This window comes from Trichosurus vulpecula, chromosome 7 (assembly GCF_011100635.1).
Source record: "Trichosurus vulpecula isolate mTriVul1 chromosome 7, mTriVul1.pri, whole genome shotgun sequence".
Lineage (NCBI taxonomy): Eukaryota > Metazoa > Chordata > Mammalia > Diprotodontia > Phalangeridae > Trichosurus > Trichosurus vulpecula.
In genome coordinates, this window is record NC_050579.1 from 116,321,982 (window position 1) to 116,344,475 (window position 22,494).

At 36.6% G+C, this 22,494-nt stretch overlaps 1 protein-coding gene across 2 annotated transcripts in view; it reads right to left on the reverse strand.

The window, feature by feature from the left end:
• VTA1 (vesicle trafficking 1) overlaps nucleotides 1–22,494 on the reverse strand; it is a 99,739-nt gene that overhangs the window by 67,104 nt on the left and 10,141 nt on the right. For both annotated transcript variants that reach the window (XM_036769250.1, XM_036769251.1), the window contains exon 2: nucleotides 2,400–2,494. In XM_036769250.1, coding sequence (XP_036625145.1) covers nucleotides 2,400–2,494 — 95 coding nt within the window. The remainder of the gene's footprint in view (nucleotides 1–2,399; nucleotides 2,495–22,494) is intronic.

Genomic DNA, 22,494 nt, shown 5'->3' on the forward strand with positions numbered 1-22,494 from the left:
TCTTTGGTGACAAAGAAGATCAAAACATATAGCCAGAAGAAGTCAACAAATTTAAAGAGCCTACATCAAAAGACTCGAAGAAAAACATGAACTCAGACCATAGAAGAGCTCAAAAAGGAGTTGGAAAAGCAAGTTAGAGAAGTAGAGGAAAAATGGGGACAAGAAATGAGAAGGATGCGAGAAAACCATGAAAAACAAGTCAATGACTTGCTAAAGGAGATGCAAAAAAATACTGAAAAATACACTGAAGAAAACAACACCTTAATAGACTAACTCAAATGGCAAAAGAGCTCCAAAAAGCCAATGGGGAGAAGAATGTTTTGAAAGGCAGAATTACCCAAATGGAAAAGGAGGTCCAAAAGACCACTGAAGAAAATACTACCTGAAAAATGAGATTGGAGCAAGTGGAAGCTAGTGACTTTATGAGAAATCAAGATATTATAAAACAGAACCAAAAGAATGAAAAATGGAAGACAATGTGAAATATCTCATTGGAAAAACCAATGACCTGGAAAACAGATCAAGGAGAGATAAATTAAAAATTATTGGACTACCTGAAAGCCATGATCAAAAAAAAGAGCCTAGACATCATCTTTCAAGAAATTATCAAGGAGAACTGCCCTGATATTCTAGAGTCACAGGGCAAAATAGAAATTGAAAGAATCCACAGATCGCCTCCTCAAAAAGATCCCCAAAGAAAACTCCTAGGAATATTGTTGCCAAATTCCAAAGCTCCCAGATCAAGGAGAAAATACTGCAAGCAGCCAGAAAGAAACAAATTGAGTATAGTGGAAAAACAATCAGGATAACACAGGATCTATCAGCTTCCACATTAAGGGACCAAAGGGCTTGGAATACAATATTCCGGAGGTCAATGGAGCTAGGATTAAAACCAAGAATCACCTACCCAGCAAAACTGAGTATCATGCTCCAAGGCAAAATATGGACTTTCAATAAAATAGAGGACTTTCAAGCTTTCTCAGTGAAAAGACCAGAGTTGAATAGAAAATTTGACTTTTAAACACAAGAGTCAAGAGAAGCATGAAAAGGTAAACAAGAAAGAGAAATCATAAGGGACTTACTAAAGTTGAACTGTTTTGTTTACATTCATACATGGAAAGATGATGTGTGTGATTCATGAGACCTCAGTATCATAGTAGCTGAAAGGAATATGCATATATATGTGTATGCATATATATACGTATGTGTGTGTCTATGTATGTATATAGGTAAGTGTATGTGTTTGTGTATATGTGTGTGTGTGTGTGTGTGTGTGTGTGTGTGTGTATATAGAGACAGAGGGCCCAGGGTGAGTTGAATATGAAGGGATGATATCGAAAAAAGAAATCAAATTAAGGGATAAGAGAAGAATATATTGAGAGAGGGAGAAAGGGAGAGATAGAATGGGGTAAATTATCTCACATAAAAGTGGCAAGAAAAAGCAGTTCTTTTGGAAGGGAAGATGGGGCAGGTGAGGAGGAATGAGTGAATCTTGCTCTCATCGGACTGGACCTGAGGCAGGAATACCATATACACTCAATTGGGTATCTTACCCCACAGGAAAGAAGGAGGAAGAAGATAAAAAAGGGGGGATGAGAGAAGGGAGGGCAGGCAGAGGGGAGGAGGCAATAAAAAGCAAACACTTTTGAAAAGGGGCAGGGTCTAGGGAGAAAATTGGATAAAGGGGGATAGGTTAGGAAGGAGCAAAACATAGTTCATCTTTCACAACATGAGTATTGTGGAAGAGTTTTACATAATGATACACATGTGGCCTGTGTTGAATTGCTTGCCTTCTTTGGGAGGGTGGGTGGGGAGGGAAGAGGAGAGAGAATTTGGAACTCAAAGTTTTAAAAACAGACGTTCAAAAACAACAACAAAAAAAGTTTTTGCATGCAACTAGGAAATAAGATACACAGGCAATGGGGCATAAAAATCTATCTTGCCCTACAAGAGAAGGGAAAACAGGAGGGGAGTGGGTGACAGATGAGAGGGTTGACTGGGGAACGGGGCAACCAGAATATACACCATCTTGGAGTGGGGGGGAGGGTAGAAATGGGGAGAAAATTTGTAATTCAAACTCTTGTGAAAATCAATGCTGAAAACTAAATATATTAAATAAATTAAATTAAAAAAAAAAGATCCTGTTCATTGGCGTGGGTATGCTTAGAACGTGATGGATCGGGGCAATGATGTCTTGTTCCTATCTGGTTTTATACAACAGCATATTTTCCTAAGAGCGCAATATTTTAAAATGTATGCTTTTCCAATAATACTATTATGTACTGGAACTGTTGACTACAGTGAGGCAAATGAAACATGACAACTAACTAAAATTCCAAGATTTTATTCTAACATTTTGAAACATTAATTATGAAATGAATTACTAATTTGTTACTTACAGCTTCCAGCTGATCCATAAGCTTTGATAAAAATTTTCGGCATTCAGGAGTCTTACTGTCAATTTTCATTCCAGTTTGCATTGCATATAAACGACCTTTAAAGGAAAGTAAAAATAACATAAGCAATAGCTAAGCAAATCAAAACAACAGGGCAAAAATGTTCTAAATAATAGCTCAATTTATCTATTTCACTGAGTTTGAAATAAATTGCAAAAATTTTTGCATGATAATTCAAATTTGAATAGAATTAAGAACTAAAACCAATATTTTGATTCACTATGGATTTAAGTAGGAACTTATCAAGTAAGTCAAACAACAAACACTTATTAAGTACCTACTATGTACCAGAAGCTGAGGATACAAAGACAAAGAATGAAATAATTCCTATTAACAAGGAGCTTAAGTTCTAAATGGGGAGACAAGTATCTATATATATCTATACAGTTTAAGTAAATAAAAATATTACCCAAAGAACCTGTGAAAACCAACATATCATTAACAGAAACATGTTTTGCACATGTGCTATACATATGGCAGTATGCCAAATAATGAGACTACAAAGGGATAAAAGATACAGTCATTGCTGCCAAGGGATTTCGGTCTAGAAAGATATAGTAGTAAATACAGAAGGAAAATGGGTAAGAATACTGCAGTAAGTACTTCATGAGTTCAGGCAAGTCAAGGTTTGGGAGGAAGGGCAGGGCCATGTGATACAATTCAACTGAGCACACATTTGCTTAGTATCTTCTATGCAAAAGGCATTGTGGATACAAAGACAAAAATGAAAATGGCCCTTACTCTGAGGAACTTGTATTGTACTGAAAATTCAACATGTACAGAGATAAATAAATTCAAGGTTATTTCAGGAGGAACAGAGAACTATTAATAACTGGAGATAAGATGGGAGATTTCACATAGAAATGGCAAAGGTTTATAAGCAACAGCATTAGTCCATCTTGGCAGAAGCACAGGGAGTGGGTACACAGCAGGCAAAAAGGCTATACAAAACTGTGGAAGTAAATGTGAGGTCGAGGAATTTTCATTTATTCATTCAATATTAGGGAGCTACTGAAAATTTTTAAACAAAGGAATAAACAACAAAAACTATGTTTCAGGATGATTAATCTGTCAGAAGCACAAAGGATGGATCGGGAAAAATAAAGAGATTGGAGGTAGTGAAATAAGTTAGGAGGTGCTTGTGAGCTGTCAAGGGCCTGGAGAAGTCTCACAGATATAGAAACAGAAGGCTAAGTTTATAATGAACTTTTTTTTGAAAAGATCCAATGGAGATGTCTTTAGTAGCAATATTAGGAATAACAGTACTTTTGAATTTCAGGAAAGAAAAGTTATTCTAGTTAAGGAAAGTGTGAGCAAATGAGTTGCTGATATCTAACTTAACTGAGAAGCTCAAGCATCACTGGCACTTGGAAAAAGTCAGCTAAAAACTTGTATTTAAAACCATCTAATTACTTACGGTGAGTGATTAGATATTTTTATATCTACATGTATTTTATATTTACAGAATGCCTCAAGCAACTGCCAAAAGTTCAAGTCTACTACTGTGTCTCTCATAGGCAAAAACAAACAAACTAAACAAAAAACTGCTCCAGTTAGGTATCCTCAAGTTAAAACAGTATCTGAGAATCACTTATTGTGTGATTTTATATTTGCTATGGGTTTAAAGACCAATCAAGCAGGGGGAACTGCAACAAGGGCAGGAAAAGTTACATAGTGGCTATGGCCTTAACTCTATCAATCAGTATTAAAGATTTTAATACAGTAAAATCTGAGAATAACTGAGCAAATCACTGAAAAAATGGAACTATAGATTACTTCTAAAGAACTGATTTTTTTTTCCAAGTATATATGTGCCAAGAACTGATAGCTTATACTTACTTCCAAGAAGGGTCTTTCAGGATACCTTTTATGGACAGATCAGCATTTGTGAGAGTATATTTTTGTATGTATCAAATATACTGCTAAAAATATTTTAAGAGTGCCTGAAAACTTACTTTCTTAAATATTTCTTCTGAAACTTCAAAAACATTTTTAATTTCTTAAACTCCAACACCTAAATTCCAAACTAGCCCTGTTTAAATGATTACAAATTATGTCTGCAGGACCTGAATTAGGGAGGTTTTCCTGCAAGTCAGAATAACATGGAATCATCTAGTCTACCTGCAGCTCAAATGATCAAAGAACTGAGACTCAAACACATAAAGTGAATTATTCAAGGTCATAAAGTAATCATGTGAGTTAAATTTAGGTCTTTAAACTCATATTCAGAGTTTCTTCTTTTACAGAAAAAATCAACCACTAATTTATTAAGGTAAATATTACTGAAAAACTCATAAAAGGCATTTTGTTTTACAATAGTGTAAAAGGTTTATATAATTTGAAATATACACTGCTAAGACTTAAAAGAAGAAGCAATTTATATACAAAATTTCACGAGAAAGTTCATGCAGAAGTTAAGACAGACAACTGGTATCTGGACAAATTACACTGTCTACAATACCAACAATAATGACATAACTTGGCAAATATTTTTAAAAGTATCCAGAAATCAATATTATTTGTAATCCTAAACCAATTTTATTTTTATGAAAATTAATTGCTTCTATAATGCCATGAGATAACCTAACTTTAAGAAGGCATATTAGAGATCTGTTAGTTTAAACCTCTCAATATTTTTTTTGAGGATATATTTGAGATCTGGGTTAAAGTGAGGTACTCAGAGTCAGGTAACTAACTAGTTGCACTCAGTATTAGAACCAGTTCTGCTCCTGGATGTTTCCAATGCAATGGCAGAACTAGTACAGCTATTTACTTTCAACTTCCATTTATTTTAAATCTAAAATTCATTATTAGACAGTTAAATGTTACATTAAATAAGCACACTTATTTTTCTAACTCAATTATGGGAATATTAATATTACGAATGTTCAATTGTGCAAACCAATGTTTGATTACTGGAGTTGCTATACCTTTAAAACATGTATTTTATGTCCTTTGTAAACCTTTTGGAAATTGACAGAGATGACATTTTAAGATAAACAGATAATTTTAACTCACAAAAGTTTCATAACTTTTACTACTGTTTATAGAGTAACAGTGAGTGACTAGCCTGACAACATACTTTTGTTTTTGAAGACACTAAGTCCATAAAAGTAATGTTAAGATTTTAAACCAAGATGAAACACTGAGGGTATCTTCAGTAAGCTAAAAGGTATCTAAACCAACTCTTTCATTTTCCAGATGAGGCAGATAAAGCTCAGCTCAGGGAGGTTAAGTGATTTGTCCAAACACTGGGACAACAGAGTACAGGGATTTGAATACACATCTAATATGCATGGAAAATCATGTGTGATATAGATAGCTGGTGAAAGGAATTTTGTTCTATTTGAAGGAAATGCTTCTTAAAAAGTCAAACGGTGGGATCATGCATTCTCTGCACCTAGATTATTTTCCTAAAGGTGGCTGCAGAGATGGGGAACTAGCTATCTCTCATAACTCTGTTGGTGTGGTGTGCGTGTGTGTGCCACACACCTTAATCACAATGAGGGCAAGCATTTTGAAGGAATAGTCACAGCTGACAGAATAACCCTATGAGGTAGGTGTGGTAGTTATCTTTACGGTAGTTATCAAAATGTCTATTTAAGTTGTAATAACATCAAAAGTTTTAAAATTAAAAATATTTTAATTACAAACTTGAAAAAGATCAGTATTTCAAAACAACAAAAAAGGACTCACATTTAGAATACCAAAATCTAGGTTAATTTTTATTGGTCTAAAAATTTGGTGATTCTTTACATTCTCTGCCACCTTTTTTGGCCACTCTTCCACCAATAATTCACCACAGAAACAGAAGGGTAGTACTCTTCTCTGTTTCAAATAATACAGAAGAAAAAAAAAACTAAAAGAAGAATAGAGCAAATACTTGACCTTATCTAATAAAGAGCACATAATACATTATATAAGGAAAACTGAAAGAGGATAACTTGATCAAGAATCTTCAAAGGAAACCAAAAGTCATTTCCCTGCAATAAGTGGCCAAAGGATATTAAGAAGTACTCAAAAGAATAATAAATTATTAACAAACATGAAAGAAGTCTCCAAATCCCCAGGGCTAGAGGTGATTATAAAAATCAAGTTATTACCACAAAAAAAAATGCACAGGCAAAGGAGAAAGAATCCAACCATAGAAACCTATTACGGGAATAGAGATGACCGGAGTTCATCTTCAGAGGAGGATACTGCAGTAAAGGAAACCCCAAAGAGCAACATCAAAGGGTCACTTGCCCAAAAAGAATTTATAGAAGCTCTTAAAAAAGATTTTAAAAATCAAATGACAGAGATGGAGGAAAAACAAAAACAAAATCCAAGAAAAACAAGAAGGTTATGAAAGGAAAATCAACCAATTAGAAAAGGAGATCCAGAATCTCAAGGAGGAACATGACACCTTGAAAATTGGAATTGGGCAAAGTGAAGCCAGTGAAATTATAAGAGATCAAGAAATAATTAAACAAAACACGAATAATGAAAAAATAGAGAAAGTAAAATATCTTATAAGAAAAACACAACAGATTTGGAGAATAGATCAAGAAGAGAAAATAAAAAAATAATGGAGTAACTGAAAGTTATGATCAAAAAAAGAATCTTGATAAAATAATACAAGAAATAATTAAAGAAAATTGTCCTGAAGCATTAGAACAAGGCAGGGAAGTAGAAACAGAAAAAAATCCATCAAACACCACTTAAAAAAGATCCTTTAAATATGATGGTGCCACAATTAGAATTACACAAGATCTAGCAGCAGAGACATTAAAGGGCTGCAGGTCTTGGAACACAATATATCAAAGAGCAAAAGACCTGGGGCTTCAGCTGAAAATATCATACCCTTCAAATTTAAGTATTATCTTGAATGAAAAAAAAAAGGACATTTGACAAACCCTCAGACTTTCAAGACTTTTGTTAAAAAAACAAAAAAAACCTCACCTTAACGACACACAAAAAGCAAGAGAATCATAAGGTACATACCAAAGACGACTATAAGGGATTCATAAGGACAGACCATTTAACTTTTATATAACATAAAATGTAAAATGTATGTCTAAGATTTTTATTAATAATTGTCAAACACATAAGAGGGGGATAAACCTATGATATGAATATAAAAAGTAAAACCATTTAGAAACAGCTAAAAAGAGTAACTATTTTATATAAAAGAGGTGTAAGAGGAAGAAAGGATACAGAGGATTTAGATGGGGGAGGAGGGCTGGTAGTTCTGGTAACCTACTTTCATCAGGAATGGGTTTAAGAGGGAACAATACATACTCTAAATTTAGAAGAACTAAAATGGTAAGGGTATAGTGAGGTGGGAAAGGACAAGGGAGGGATTTTTTTTAGAGGGGAGAATGAGGGAATAGGTAAAAGGGAGTATAGAAGGGTGTTTAGATTTATGGGAATGGGAGGATAGGGGAAGGATCCTCGGAGTGGGGTAGGAAAGTAACAGGAGGGCAAGGTAAGTCAGGCAAGTAAAGCAGAGGAATCAGGAGGGACAGGAAACGAGATAAGCACAAATATAAAAACAAAGATTAGGAATAGAGGAGTAGAATGTGTTTGGGAAAGTATATGTTTATATACGTATGTATATATGGATATATCTGTAGTTATAGAGAAACATACCTAAACTTTATTGTAGTCTTAGGGTGTGAGGTGGGGGGAGGAGAAAAAAGAACAAAGTAAAAAAGTGCACAGCAGAGAACAAAAGAAAACTCACAAGGAAGCAAAGATGGACAATTCTCAAAACAACAAGTATTATTTATTATATAGGCTTTCCTGAAATGAAAATCTATTATTATATATTTTGAATCCTCTTACATTCTGCTATGCACATGACATGCTTTTTCTTTCTTTGTATTTAAGTTTCAATATTTACATTTATGATGTTTTGTTTCCTTTCTCTATTCTGTATTTGTGTTCTGGCCCTTGAGTCTAAAATAAAATTAAATTAAAAAAAAGAAGTCTCTAAATCACTAATAATAATGGAAAAGAAAATGAAGTATAATGAATACTAACTTAAAAATGATTGGACTACCTGAAAGCCATGATCAAAAAAAGGGCCTAGATATCATCTTTCAAGAAATTGTCAAGGAAAAGGGCCGTGATATTCTACAGCCAGGGGGTAAAATAGAAATTGAAAGAATCCACCAATCGCCTCCTCAAATAGAGCCCAAAAAGAAAACTCCTACGAATATTGTTGCCAAATTCCAGAGCTCCGAGATCAAGGAGAAAACACTGCCGCAGCCAGAAAGAAACAATCTGAGTATTGTGGAAACACAATCAGGATAACACAGGATCTAGCAGTTTCTACATTAAGGGAACAAAGGGCTTGGAATACGATATTCCGGAGGTCAATGGAGCTAGGATTAAAACCAAGAATCACCTACCCAGCAAAACTGAGTATCATGCTCCAAGGCAAAATATGGACTTCCAATAAAATAGAGGACTTTCAAGCCTTCTCAGTGAAAAGACCAGAGCTGAATAGAAAATTTGACTTTCAAACACAAGAATCAAGGAGAAGCGCGAAAAGGTAATCAAGAAAGAGAAATTATAAGGGACCTACTAAAGTTGAACTGTTTAGTCTATATTCCTACATGGAAAGACTATGTGTATAATTCAGGAGACCTCAGTATTAGGGTAGCTGAAGGGAATATATATACGTGTGTGTGTGTGTCTGTGTGTGTGTGTGTGTGTGTGTATAAAATGTGTATAGACAGAGGGCACAGTGTGAGTTGAATATGAAGGGATGATATCTAACAAAAATAAAATCAAATTAAGGGGTGAGAGAGGAATATATTGAGAAAGAGAGAAAGGGAGAGATAGAATGGAGTAAATTATCTTGCATAAAAGTGGCAACAAAAAGCAGTTTTGTTGGGAGGGAAGAGGGAGCAAGTGAGTGGGAATGAGTGAATCTTGCTCTTAATGGAATTCACCTGAGGAGGGAATAACATACACACTCAATTAGGTATCTTACCCCACAGGAAAGAAGGAGGAAGGAGATTAAAAAAGGGGGGGAGGATAGAAGGGAGGGCAGATAAGGGAAGGAGGTAATCAAAAGCAAACACTTTTGAAAAGGGACAGGGTCAAGGGAGAAAATTGGATAAAGTGGGATAGGACAGGAAGGAGCAAAATATAGTTAGTCTTTCACAACATGACTATTGTGGAAGGGTTTTGTATAATGTGATACACATGTGGTCTATGTTGAATTGCTTGCCTTCTTAAGGAGGGTGGGTGGGAGGGAAGAGGGGAGAGAATTTGAAACTCAGTTTTAAAAGCAGATGTTCCAAAAAAAAGTTTTTGCATGCAACTAGGTAGTAAGATATACAGGCAATGAGGCATAAAAATCTATCTTGCCCTACAACAAAGTAAGGGAAAAGGGGATGGGGGGGAGCGGGGTGATAGAAGGGAGGATTGACTAGGGAAAGGGACAATCAGAATACATGACATCTTGGAGGGGGGTGAGGGTAGAAACGGGGATAAATTTTGTAATTCGAACTCTTGTGAAAATTAATGCTGAAAACTAAAAATATTAAATAATGATTTTAAAAAAGAAATTGAAAGAATTAAGATTTTAAAAGGCTTATTTATGGATAGCTATGGCTTTACTATATTATATTTTATTTGAATATATTTACAACAGAAAGGATAAAACACTTTGGTATAATAGTATTAGTGCTCAGCAGTAGGGCTATTGTTTTATAACAAGTATCCTCTTTACAAAAAAAAAAAATTTCTTTGTATCCAAAGAGAGCAGAAAAATAGAAGGAATCTTCTCCAGGATAAGATTTTAAAATTTAAAAGTAGTTTTCATATTCCTTAACACCTTTAGTAGAGAGAAAAAAATTCATTTACCTTTTCCAACATATGTTACATAAAGCATAAGGAAACTTTTTATCTGCTCTAGAAACAATGTAAAATAACTGAAAAAAAATCCATCTACTATATTTCTATGCTAATTTAAAATTATGAAGCAAGAAGGAAACCTTTTTAGTACAGACCTGTGTTATAGAGAAGCAATTTATGTTAGCAAAAGAAACACAATTAAAATGAAGATCCAAAATGAACATTTAAGTACACAGTAAATTAATTACTAAAACAGGGTAAATATACTTGTGGCTAGATATCATTTAGGAAAACGTATTTTACTTACTGAATTTCACCAAGTAAAAGTGTTTGCTTTTATGAATAAATATTATTTGATGTTGAATTATGAAGCATATTTGAAAAGGGATTAAATACTTTCCTATTCAATTTCAATTAGATGTGAGGCTGTTGTTATAAAAACATTTAATAATCTGAAAAATATGTTCAATTTCAAGCACCATAAAACAAAGTTACCTTTATAATGAAGCAATAGTTTACTCACCATTATGAAAAATATTGAGGAATAAAATAATATCAAAATACCAAAAAGGCTGATTGAAGTATAGAGTCCAATAGGACCAAAAGTTATATTGAAACTAACCTAATAGATATCTTTCACTTGTGTCACAAAAAGAAAAAGTAGATTTCTAAAATCCAGATTTTTTAAATTTAAAAACTAGACTTTAAAAATATAGACTGGGGGGCGGAGCCAAGATGGCAACTGGAAGGCAGGGACTAGCATGAGCTCCCTGCCAAGTCCCTCCAAAAACCTATAAAAAATGGCTCTGGACCAATTCTAGAACTGCAGAATCCACAAAATAGCAGAGGGAAGCAGGGCTCCAGCCCAGGACATCCTGGATGGTTGCTGGGTGAGGCTTTTGTGCACAGACTGGGAGCAGAGCAGAGCGGACCCAGTGTGGGCCACGTGGACCAACCAGACCAGGAGCCGGGCAGAGCGGACCCTAGCGCCCTGAATCAGTGAGCTGTGGCAGTTGCCAGATTTCTCAACCCACAAACACCAAAGACAACAGAGAAGAATTGCAGAATCCACAAAATAGCAGAGGGAAGCAGGACTCCAGCCCAGGACAGCCTGGATGGTCTCTGGATAAGGTCTATCCCCCATGGAGCTGGGAGCTGAGCAGAGTGGAGCAGAGCCCAGAGTGGCCAGTGCAGACCAACCAGACCAGGAGCTGGGTGGAGCATGCCCTAGCGCCTTGCATCAGTGAGCTGCATCAGTTACCAGACTTCTCAACCCACAAACACCAAAGACAACAGAGAAGGTTAGTGGGAAAAGCTGCTGGGGACAGGGGGATAGAGTTTGCGGTTCAGTCACCACCCCGGAGGCAGCGGAGGTGGGGCAGCTACAGAACTAAAGCTGCAGTTGCTTCTGGCCCCAGGCCCACCTGGTGGGAGGAATTAGGTGGCAGATCAGAGCAGGAGTGCACAGCCTGTTGAAGATCTAAGTCCAGTCCGGGTTGGCTATTCTTGGGGAAGGAGGAGTGCTAGTGTGGCAGAGCTGGCTGTAATAGCTCTGAAATCAACAGCGCATCGGGCCAAGCTTGGAACATAGTACTCTTCACTCTATAAGCAGTCATACCCCGCTGAAAAACTCAAGGGTCAAGTTAGTTGGCTGGGAACATGACCAGGCAGCAAAAACGCACCCAGATTCAGTCTCAGGCTTTGGAATCTTTCTTTGGTGACAAAGAAGACCAAAACATACAGCCAGAAGAAGTCAACAAAGTCAAAGAGCCTACAACAAAAGCTTCCAAGAAAAACATGAACTGGTCTCAGGCCATGGAAGAGCTCCAAAAGGATTTGGAAAAGCAAGTTAGAGAAGTAGAGGAAAAATTGGGAAGAGAAATGAGAAGGATGAGAGAAAACCATGAAAAACAAGTCAATGACTTGCTAAAGGAGACCCAAAAAAATACTGAAAAATACAGTGAAGAAAACAACCCCTTAAAAAATAGACTAACTCAAATGGCAAAAGAGCTCCAAAAAGCCAATGAGGAGAAGAATGCCTTGAAAGGCAGAATTAGCCAAATGGAAAAGGAGGTCCAAAAGACCACTGAAGAAAATACTACCTGAAAAATGAGATTGGAGCAAGTGGAAGCTAGTGACTTTATGAGAAATCAAGATATTATCAAACAGAACCAAAGGAATGAAAAAAATGGCAGACAATGTGAAATATCTCATTGGAAAAACCACTGACCTAGAAAATAGATCCAGAAGAGATAATTTAAAAATTATTGGACTACCTGAAAGCCATGATCAAAAAAAGAGCCTAGACATCATCTTTCAAGAAATTATCAAGGAGAACTGCCCTGATATTCTAGAGTCACAGGGCAAAACAGAAATTGAAAGAATCCACCGATCGCCTCCTCAAATAGATCCCAAAAAGAAATCTCCTAGGAATATTGTCGCCAAATTCCAGAGCTCCCAGATCAAGGAGAAAATACTGCAAGCACCCAGAAAGAAACAATTTGAGTATTGTGGAAACTCAATCAGAATAACACAAGATCTAGCAGCTTCTACATTAAGAGATCGAAGGGCTTGGAATACGATATTCCGGAGGTCAATAGAGCTAGGATTAAAACCAAGAATCGCCTACCCAGCAAAACTGAGTATCATGCTCCAAGGCAAAATATGGACTTTCAATAAAATAGAGGACTTTCAAGCTTTCTCAGTGAAAAGACCAGAGTTGAATAGAAAATTTGACTTTCAAACACAAGAATCAAGAGAAGCATGAAAAGGTAATCAAGAAAAAGAACAAGAAGAAAAAATCACAAGGGACTTACTAAAGTTGAACTGTTTTGTCTACATTCCTATGTGGAAAGATGATGTGTTTGCTTCATGAGACCTCAGTATTAGGGTAGATGAAGGGAATATGCATATATACGTGTGTGTATATATATATATATATATATATATGTATATGTGTATGTACATATGTATATATGTATGTGTGTGTGTGTGTGTGTGTATATATATATATATATATATATATATATATTGAGAGAGAGAGAGAGAGAGAGAGAGAGAGAGAGAGAGAGAGAGAGAGAGAAAGAGGGCACAGGGTGAGTTGAAGATGAAGGGATGATATCTAAAAGAAATAAAATCAAATTAAGGGATGAGAGAGGAATATATTGAGAGAGCGAGAAAGGGAGAGATAGAATGGGGTAAATTATCTCACATAAAAGTGGCAAGAAAAAGAAGTTCTGTAGGAAGAGAAGAGAAGGCAGGTGAGGGGGGAATGAGTGAATTTTGCTCTCATCAGATTTGACCTGAGGAGAGAATACCATACACACTCAATTGGGTATCTTACCCCACAGGAAAGAAGGAGGAAGAAGATAAAGAAGGGGGGATGATAGAAGGGAGGGCAGATGGGGGAGGAGGTAATCAAAAACAAACACTTTCGAAACGGGACAGGGTCAAGGGAGAAAACTGGATAAAGCGGGATAGGTTAGGAAGGAGTAAAATATAGTTAGTTTTTCACAACATGAGTATTGTGGAAGGGTTATACATTGTGATACGCATGTGGCCTATGTTGAATTGCTTGCCTTCTTGGGCAGGGTGGGTGTGGAGGGAAGAGGGGAGAGAATTTGGAACTCAAAGTTTTAAAAACAGATGTTCAAAAACAAAAAAAAAGTTTTTGCATGCAACTAGAAAATAAGATACACAGGTAATGGGGCGCAGAAATTTATCTTGCACTACAAGAAAGGAAGGGGAATGGGGTGACAGAAGGGAGAGCTGACTGGGGAACAGGGCAACCAGAATATACGCCATCTTGGAGTGGGGGGGAGGGTAGAAATGGGGAGAAAATTTGTAATTCCAATTCTTGTGAAAATCAATGCTGAAAACTAAATATATTAAATAAATTAAATTTAATGGTTAAAAATTATATAGACTGGTTATTTTATATTTAAGCTATGTTAAAAGTAATGCTAACACCACCGAGTAGGAGTTATCATCAAAATATCTTTGAAATCATATACCAAGTAACCTTTTGAAAAAAGTGGAGATCAAAGCTCTCTGGGGTGAATTTTAACTTACAATAGTTATTTATCACTGTCTCCATACTCCTCTTGTTCTTTAACCTACCCCCAAAAGAAAGAATTGCTTTTTAGGACACCTTGCTGGCTTCCTATTCCAAAATTGTTCCTCTTCAGCAAGTTCAATGCTACCCATCCTAATGTCCCATTACAAACCTACCACGCCCTTTCACTTTGGCCCTCCCATTCTATCATATCATCATCATCATCATCAAACTTAACTTTGATTTTATCTCTTATGCTCCTTTCATCTTCTGGTACCAATACCTGGTTCCCACCAGAGGATGCTATATCTTGGTATTCCTTCCAGTATTGTTGTAGCTTCTCTCATATCCTTCATTCCCCTTCCCCTTGAATATGTTTTCCTTTGCTAATTCCAGAATTTCCTAGCTGTCATTCATCAACCTCTCCTTAATAGGGATTTATTATTCCATTTATTACCCAAATGAAGTCCTGGTGGCTGTTTTCTATTGACCTCCAGGACTTTCTCCCTGTTCTCAAGAGTTTAATGGCTGGTTCATGGTCTTTCCTCTAATACCTGCCTTTTATCTTAGGGGACATCAACATATGTTCCCTCAAACACTTTAACTTCCTATTTCCACAATCTTTACAACTCTTGTGACCTGGTCTTCCACTCTACCTCTGCTACACATAGGGACTGCCATAACTTTGATATTACTACTATCTCCAAATTTTTCACATAATCTCTTATTATTCTATTTTCCCCTAAGCCTATATATTTCAAAATCATGCCCACCATGAACTCCAATCCATCTACCCCTCAATACTTGGCTCTTTCTTTCATTATATTTGTCCAGACAGGAAAAAGGCCACCGTGGGTTTCACAACTATTATAGTTTTGCTTCCTATTTCTCTTCGCTGTTCAATTAGCTTTTCCTTTAAGTACTTAGATGCTATTCCATTCAGTGAGTGTGTGTGTGTGTGTGTGTGTGTGTGTGTGAGAGAGAGAGAGAGAGAGAGAGAGAAAGTGTGTGTGCGTGCGTGTATGTTCATTATTTCTGGTGCTTTTAAGCATAATAGTTAACCTTTTAAGCTCTTTTTACTATGTCTATTGTTACTGTCACTCTTCCTTCTATGAGTTATCAAAACCACAAATTCTCTTTTAGCCCTCCTTTTAACCTCATAAATCTTTGTTTCAAATGTGTAACTTATAAACAATATATTGTTATATTCTGCTTTCTATTCCATTCTACTTTGTGGGTGAGTTCATCCCATTTGCATTCAGAGTTATGACTGTTGACCATGTATTTCTCTTCATCATATCATCTTATATTTTTGCTTCTCTTTGTCTGGCCTCCTTCTTTACAAGAAGTTGGTGAAGAGAAGAAGGAATGTGATCAATATTAGTGATCAATAATTGAAGCAATCTGTTTCTTCCACATTGTCTCTCTCTGTTTCCAGTACTCAATCACATGTTCTTAACCAATCTTAATGTATATTACAATATTTAATATATGTAAATATATACTTTTTAATCAGCAAAAATTTACCTTCTTCCCCTTTAGCACTCAAATTTTCCCCATTGAGAACTAAAGAAAAACAAGTCAGTTACACATATGCATAGTCAATAAAAACAAATTTCCACATAGGCCATAGTCAGAAAATATTTGTCTCATTCTGTACTCTTGAGTCCTTCACTTCTCTATCAGGAGGTGGGTAGCATGGATCATTATCAGTCCTCTGGAATTGTGGCTGGTTAGTATGCTGACAAAAGTTTCTTATTCTTTCAAAATTGTTTGCCTTTATCATATTGCTGTCTTATGAATTGTTCTCCTGGTTCTGTTCATTTCTCTCTGCATCAGTTTAGATTCAAGTCTTTCAAAGTTTCTTTGAAATCATCCTCTTCATCATTTCTTCCAGCATAAAAGTATTCCATCACATTATTGTTCATGTATTCTCCAATTTATGGGCATTTCCTCGGATTATCATTCTTTACCACCTTACAAAAGCTATACTTATTTTTGTACAACTTTAGAATTTATTTTGTTTAGGACTAATCCTTCCCTTAATTTGCCCTCCTCTTCTACCCTTTGTCTCCTCTTTCCTTGTTGAATGAAATATATTTCTGTAACCAACTCCATATATGAATGTATGTGTGTATTCTTCTTTCCTTTAACCAGTTCAGATGAGAGTGAGGTTAAGTGTCAGCTACTCCTCTCTCTTTTTTTTCTATAAATGTCTATTGTATACTGTTAACTATATGAGATAATTTTCCTAACCTTCCTTTCTCTCTTCTCTCTTTCCATTCTAAGATCAATATATAACACAACCATTCCTATACCTTGTCTAATTAGACTTCCTCTATGAACCCTGATAATAGATCTCAAAGTAAACACGTATCAATACCCTAGTTGAATCTGTGTCCAAGTTGTGTTTTTTCTCTGAGGCATTACTTGTAAATGTTTTGGAGTCATCATTTTCTTCCACAACTGTATCTTATGCATCCCGGCCACCATAACAGCTCATTATGTTTTTTTTTCCCCCTTTGCCCATTCTTCCAGCCTACTTCCAGGCATCAGACTTAATGTTAGGGATGGGCTCTGCCACATTTTTGGTATGGAGGAGGGGGAGATCTGGGCTGGTCCTGCTGCTGCTTTCTTGGAGAAACTGAATGATGTATCTAAAGGATAGACTGGGAACTGCAAGCTTTTGGTGCTCCTAAAGTGTAGAAAAGTGTGGAAAAGAATCCAGGGAAAAGTATGATTGTTGTTTCCTTGGTATAAGCTCTCTCTGTAAGTTTGTGACTTTGGTTTTGGTCAGGGCAAGAAAAGAATGCTTCTGGACTCAGCACCCACCAACCAGCTAGTTAGTTCTGCTTATTTGGCATGACAGAACTGTAGGCTCCACTTTGGTCTGGGATTCTTGCCCTCTGAAGGATGGGATAGAAGCTAGAAAAGACATCTCATTCTGCACCAAACCACTTTCTGCTTGTTCATGGACTCCCTTTCTCAGCCTGGACAGGGCTTTACTACCTGGGAATGCCACCTTCCTGGTTACAGGTTCTCTTCTTAATCCAACCTGGATCTGTCACCCAGAACTTGGTAGTGGGTGCCAAACCTGCAGTTAGTTAGCACCTGTCTGCATTTCAGTGCCCTGAGATGGGTCTGGCTCTGGGATGTCTTCTTGCCCTGGTGCACAGGCCTTCTGAAGGCACTGGAGTACTCATGAGAAATGTGTTACTCTCCTGACCCAGTATCCCAGTATCAGCCAACCTGTCTCCTTATCCCAACCTGGGCCAAAGGACTCACTGTGACTTTTTCTGGATTTCCCTATTAGGACATGACTTGGTGAATTTTCTAGATTTGTTTAGAGGAGTTCTGTAGATGGGAACTCACCTCACTGCTTCCCTCTACTCTGTCATCTTGACTTTTTAAAAATCATTCATTCATAAATCAGCCTCTAAAGTGAAGTCTGTTCTACTTGTGATTCTACCCTCCCTCTTAAATTCTTTGTCCCTTCCCATTGTCCTTGTCTATTTCCCTGTTAGGTTTAATGTGTTTATACATTAAACAGTGCGTGTGTGTGTGTGTGTGTGTGTGTGTTCAACCTTTGTCTGGTTCAGGTAAGAATGAGGTCCAGATATTGCCTGCTCTTCTACTCCTTGCTTCATCTTTATTTACTCTTCTTCCCACAAATTATGAGAAATATTAAGTTCAATCCCCTTGTTCTTTTCTTCCCTGGTTTATTCCTTTTACTCTCTCATTTTTCTTTCTTAAGAACACCAAAACAGAACAAAACCAACTCTCCCTCCCATCAGTCTCTTATTTAATTCCCTGTAACCCTGGAAGATAATGAGATTATAAATGGAAATTTGTCTCTACTACCCCATTAGCATTCAAATATTTCATCATCATTTGGCCCCTTCCATTTGCTCACATTTATTGACCTCTCAAGGTTCCTCTTCATTCTTCAGTTTGCATTTTAAGTTTCTACTCATTTCTGATCTTACTGATCAATACTGCTAATATCCTCTATTTCATTAAATGTCAATCATAAGTTACAGTATTATTAACTGAAAACCCTCATCTGTTGCCTTTTCTCTCCTTTATATATGTTGCTGCCATGTTGTACATGAGCCTGACTCCATGATATTTGATTGATGATTCCTTCATATTTGAATTCTCTTTCTAGATGCTTGCAGTAGTTTTTCTTTTACCAACAAGCCCTGAAATTTGGCTAAAATATTTCTGGGGTTTTCATTCAGGAGGTGAAAAATAAAACAAGAAAAAAAGATGAGGAAAGAGATAGAGAGATCATGTGTCATAGAGCTAGTTAGTGATGACCATGTGCAAACTACAAAGCTTTTAAAGCCCTTTATGATCTGGTTCTAGCCTACCTTTCTAGGCTTACCAAAAACTCTTTCAAGCACTTAAAAGTACTCTCTCCAAAGTTCCTAAGGATCTCTTAGTTGTCAAATTCAATGGCCTTTGCTCAATCCTCATTCTCCTTAACCTCTCTGTGATTTCTGATCATTCTTATCTCCTTGATAATTAGTCTCTTCTCCCTAGGTTTTTGGGACACATCTCTCCTGGTTTTCTTCCTATCTATCTGACAGCTCCTCAGTATCCTTTGCTGTATCCTCAACTAGAATATGCCCTCTTATATTATGTGTCTCTTGGGTTTTCTTCTAGAACCTCTTCTCTTCTCCTTCTATACTGCCTCACTAGGTGATCTCATCACCTCCTGTGTATTTACCTATTCTCTACTGATGATTCTCAAATTTACCTTTCCTGCCCCAACCTCTCTGATTTCCAATCTTACATCTCCAACTGCTTTTCAGAGGTCTTAAACTGGATGTCCAGTTGACATCTTAAGCTCAATATATCCAAAATAGAACTCATTATCTTCCCCCTTAAGCCCTCCCCTGCTTCCTCCCTTCCTACTTATGGTAGAGGGTATCACTACCTCCTAGTCCCTAAGCCTCACAACAAAGGAGTCATCTTTGCTCACATTGTTCCCCATGTCTGAAATGTATTCAGAGCCTTGGCTCAGAATGTCCCCCATCCCTGGAACATACACAGTCCTCATATCTGCCCAGTATAATAGCTTAACTTTCTTTAAAGTTCAGTTTAAGTGTCACTTCCTATAGGAAATCTCTTCTCATCTCTCCCCTACCCCAGCTGCTCATGCTTGCCCCTGAAACACTTACATTGTAACATTTATACAGATAACTAAATATAAAATACCTATAAAATAATATTAGAAGGAAGACAGTACTAACAGTTAGGGAGGAGATCCAGAAAGGCCTCATGTGCTGCAGGTTTCACCTGAGCTACAAAATATAAGTGAGGCAAAGAAGCAACATCTGGAATGTTTCATAAAGCAGGATCAGGCAGTTTGACTGGAATATAGAGTTCTTGAATAGGATAATATGAAACAAGACTGGAAAGGTAACTGGGCTTTAAGTGCCTGGCTGAGAGTTTTGTAGAAATAAACCTAAGAGGGAGTTTAAAAAAAAATTATCTTCAGTTTTTCATCTCTCCATGATATAGCAAAAAAAAAAAATTCTGATTCCTTTCGTTAATTCCTTAGAATTCTTTGTGAATGGCTTTTTCAAATGTTTGTTGTTGTTCAGACATTTCATTTGTGCGACTCTTTGTGATCCTATTTGGGGTTTTCTTGGCAAAGACATTTATAAATGAGGAAACTGAGGCAGAGTTAAGTGACTTGCCCAGGGTCACATAACTATGTCAGTGTCTGAGTCCAGATGTGAACTCAGGAAGATGAATCTTCCTGACTGTAGGCCTGGCACTCTATCCACTGTATCACCCTTATGCTGTCTTTCTAAGTCGGAACAGTAGTTTCTTCTAGTTCAGCTTTCCTAATCTTCTGAATAATTGTGCCACCCCACTAAATGGGAGGTGTAATAGGACATATTGTCTCATCCATCAAAACCCTTAATCGGTTCTCCTGATCCTCTGACAGGATTCTTTGTAGAGGAAGATGGATCCTTGGCTATTTGCTCTCAGAGCACTATGTGAATCAGTTCTGCAGACAGAATACTGTAATAGTTTGTCAACTTACCAGACTGACTTGTTTTCCGACTGGGGAACACTACAGATTTTCCCTTAGACGTGCAATATATGGAATAAAGTTTTTATTAATTTAATTTGTCTGGTAACATAAAATCTATAATGACATCAACAAAATAAAAGGGTGAGATAAGTACAAAGAAAGCATCTGTACAGGTGAGTGTGGCTAGTGTTAACTAGGGAATGGACAGATTCAGGTTTATGTCCTTCCTTTTATCATGTTAGGAGATCATCAGGATATACTATACTCAACCACTCTCCAGGAACAATAATCTTATTGAGCACTTATCCACCATGTTACACAGCAGAGGAAAATTTGGCCTATTTTCCACCCCCTAACTGAAAACCCAATGGGAGAAGGCCACAAATCAAGTTGTAATATAGTTGAAAAGAATCTCAGAAGGTCATTTAGTCCAACCCATAACCAAAACATTAGTCTTCTCTTCAACATCCCTGACAAATAGTCAGCTGATCTCTCTCCTTTTAAAAAATGCTTTCTATTTTCATGCCAAGACTCATATAAATCAACAGGTAACACTACTCCCATCAATGTCTTTTCCTATGTAGCAGATGCAACTTCCTAGAGGGAGGGTTCTTAACCTGGGACCCAGGTTATAGATGTATTTCAATTTGTTTTATTTGTAATCCTATGCATTTCATTTCATAATTCTGAGGAGTCTGGAATGCCAAAGGAGTCCACGACACAAAAAAGGTTAAGAACCCCTGTTTGAGAGTCTACGACAGTCAATCAATCAATTGACATTTATTCAACACCTCTATGTGCCAGGCACTGTGCTAAACTGAGACTACAAAGAGACAAAAGACAGTCCCTGCCCTTAAGGAGCTCACAATCTAATGAGAGGAAACAGGCAAATATAGGTAAAATAAGCTATATACAAGGGCAGCTAGGGGGCACAATGTATAGAGTGCCAGGCCTGGAGTCAGGAAGACTCATCTTCCTGAGTTCAAATCTGGCTTTAGACAATTACTAGCTGTGTGACTTTGGGTATGTCACCTAACCCTGTTTACCTCAGTTTCCTCATCTGTAAAAAGAACTGGAAAAGGAAATGGTAAATCATTCTGGTATCTCTGCCAAGAAAACCCCAAATGGAAAGGCAAAGAGTCTACTGAACAACAACAAGCTATATACGAGACAAATAGAAAATAATTAACAGAGAAAGATCTAGAACAGTAATATAATTTATCATCATGGAATTGGAGATTGGAGAAATTTAAGATTTTTTTTCTTAATAGCAACAAAAAAGCCACCTAAAATTTTCATCTAATTTTAAAATTTCTGAAATTACGTTTAGTTACAAAAATTCTATTTTGTTACAAAAATATACTTGGAGATATATCCTACATATGTACAGCACTGCCAAACTGGATAACCTATGGTTAATCATTTGACAACTGTAAAAAAGTAAAATAGAGACTACCTTGTTAATTTGGATGTTTACACAAATGTCTTAAAACCAAAGTCCTTTGTTGTAACATTGCTGCCCCCTAGAGGATTTTTCCAAACAAAAAAAAAGTCAAGATTTTAAACTTGTATAAAGCAGTGATAATCTATAACAAAATTAAAAAGAATGTGAATCTCAGAAATACTTTTAAGTTTCTGGAGGATACCTGGCAGTGTTTTTTCTTTCTTTCTGACAAACAAAGGAAAAAACACCAACAACTACAACAAATCTATATTCAATTCTTTGATTCCAGCTCAGGACCCAGAGAAGCATCCTCTGTGAAAAAGTAGATAACCAACCCCACCAATTTTGAGACTCATCAGTTCCTACTTCTCTGATTCTCCAGGGAAGTTCCAAGTCATGTATGTTTGCTTTCAACTGACAGCATCTAGAACTACAACAAAGATTTAAACTAGTTCTATTTACTCATTTTACAGTTGAGGAAACTGAGAACCTGAGAGGTTGTTTTGTCCAAGTTACACAGATAGTAAGAAGCAGTGAAGTATTTGAAGTCAATCTCTTCAGATCCCCAAACTAGTATTGTTTCCATTAAACTGCTTTCACTTCAAACAGGATGTCAAATTGCAACATGAGATGAAAG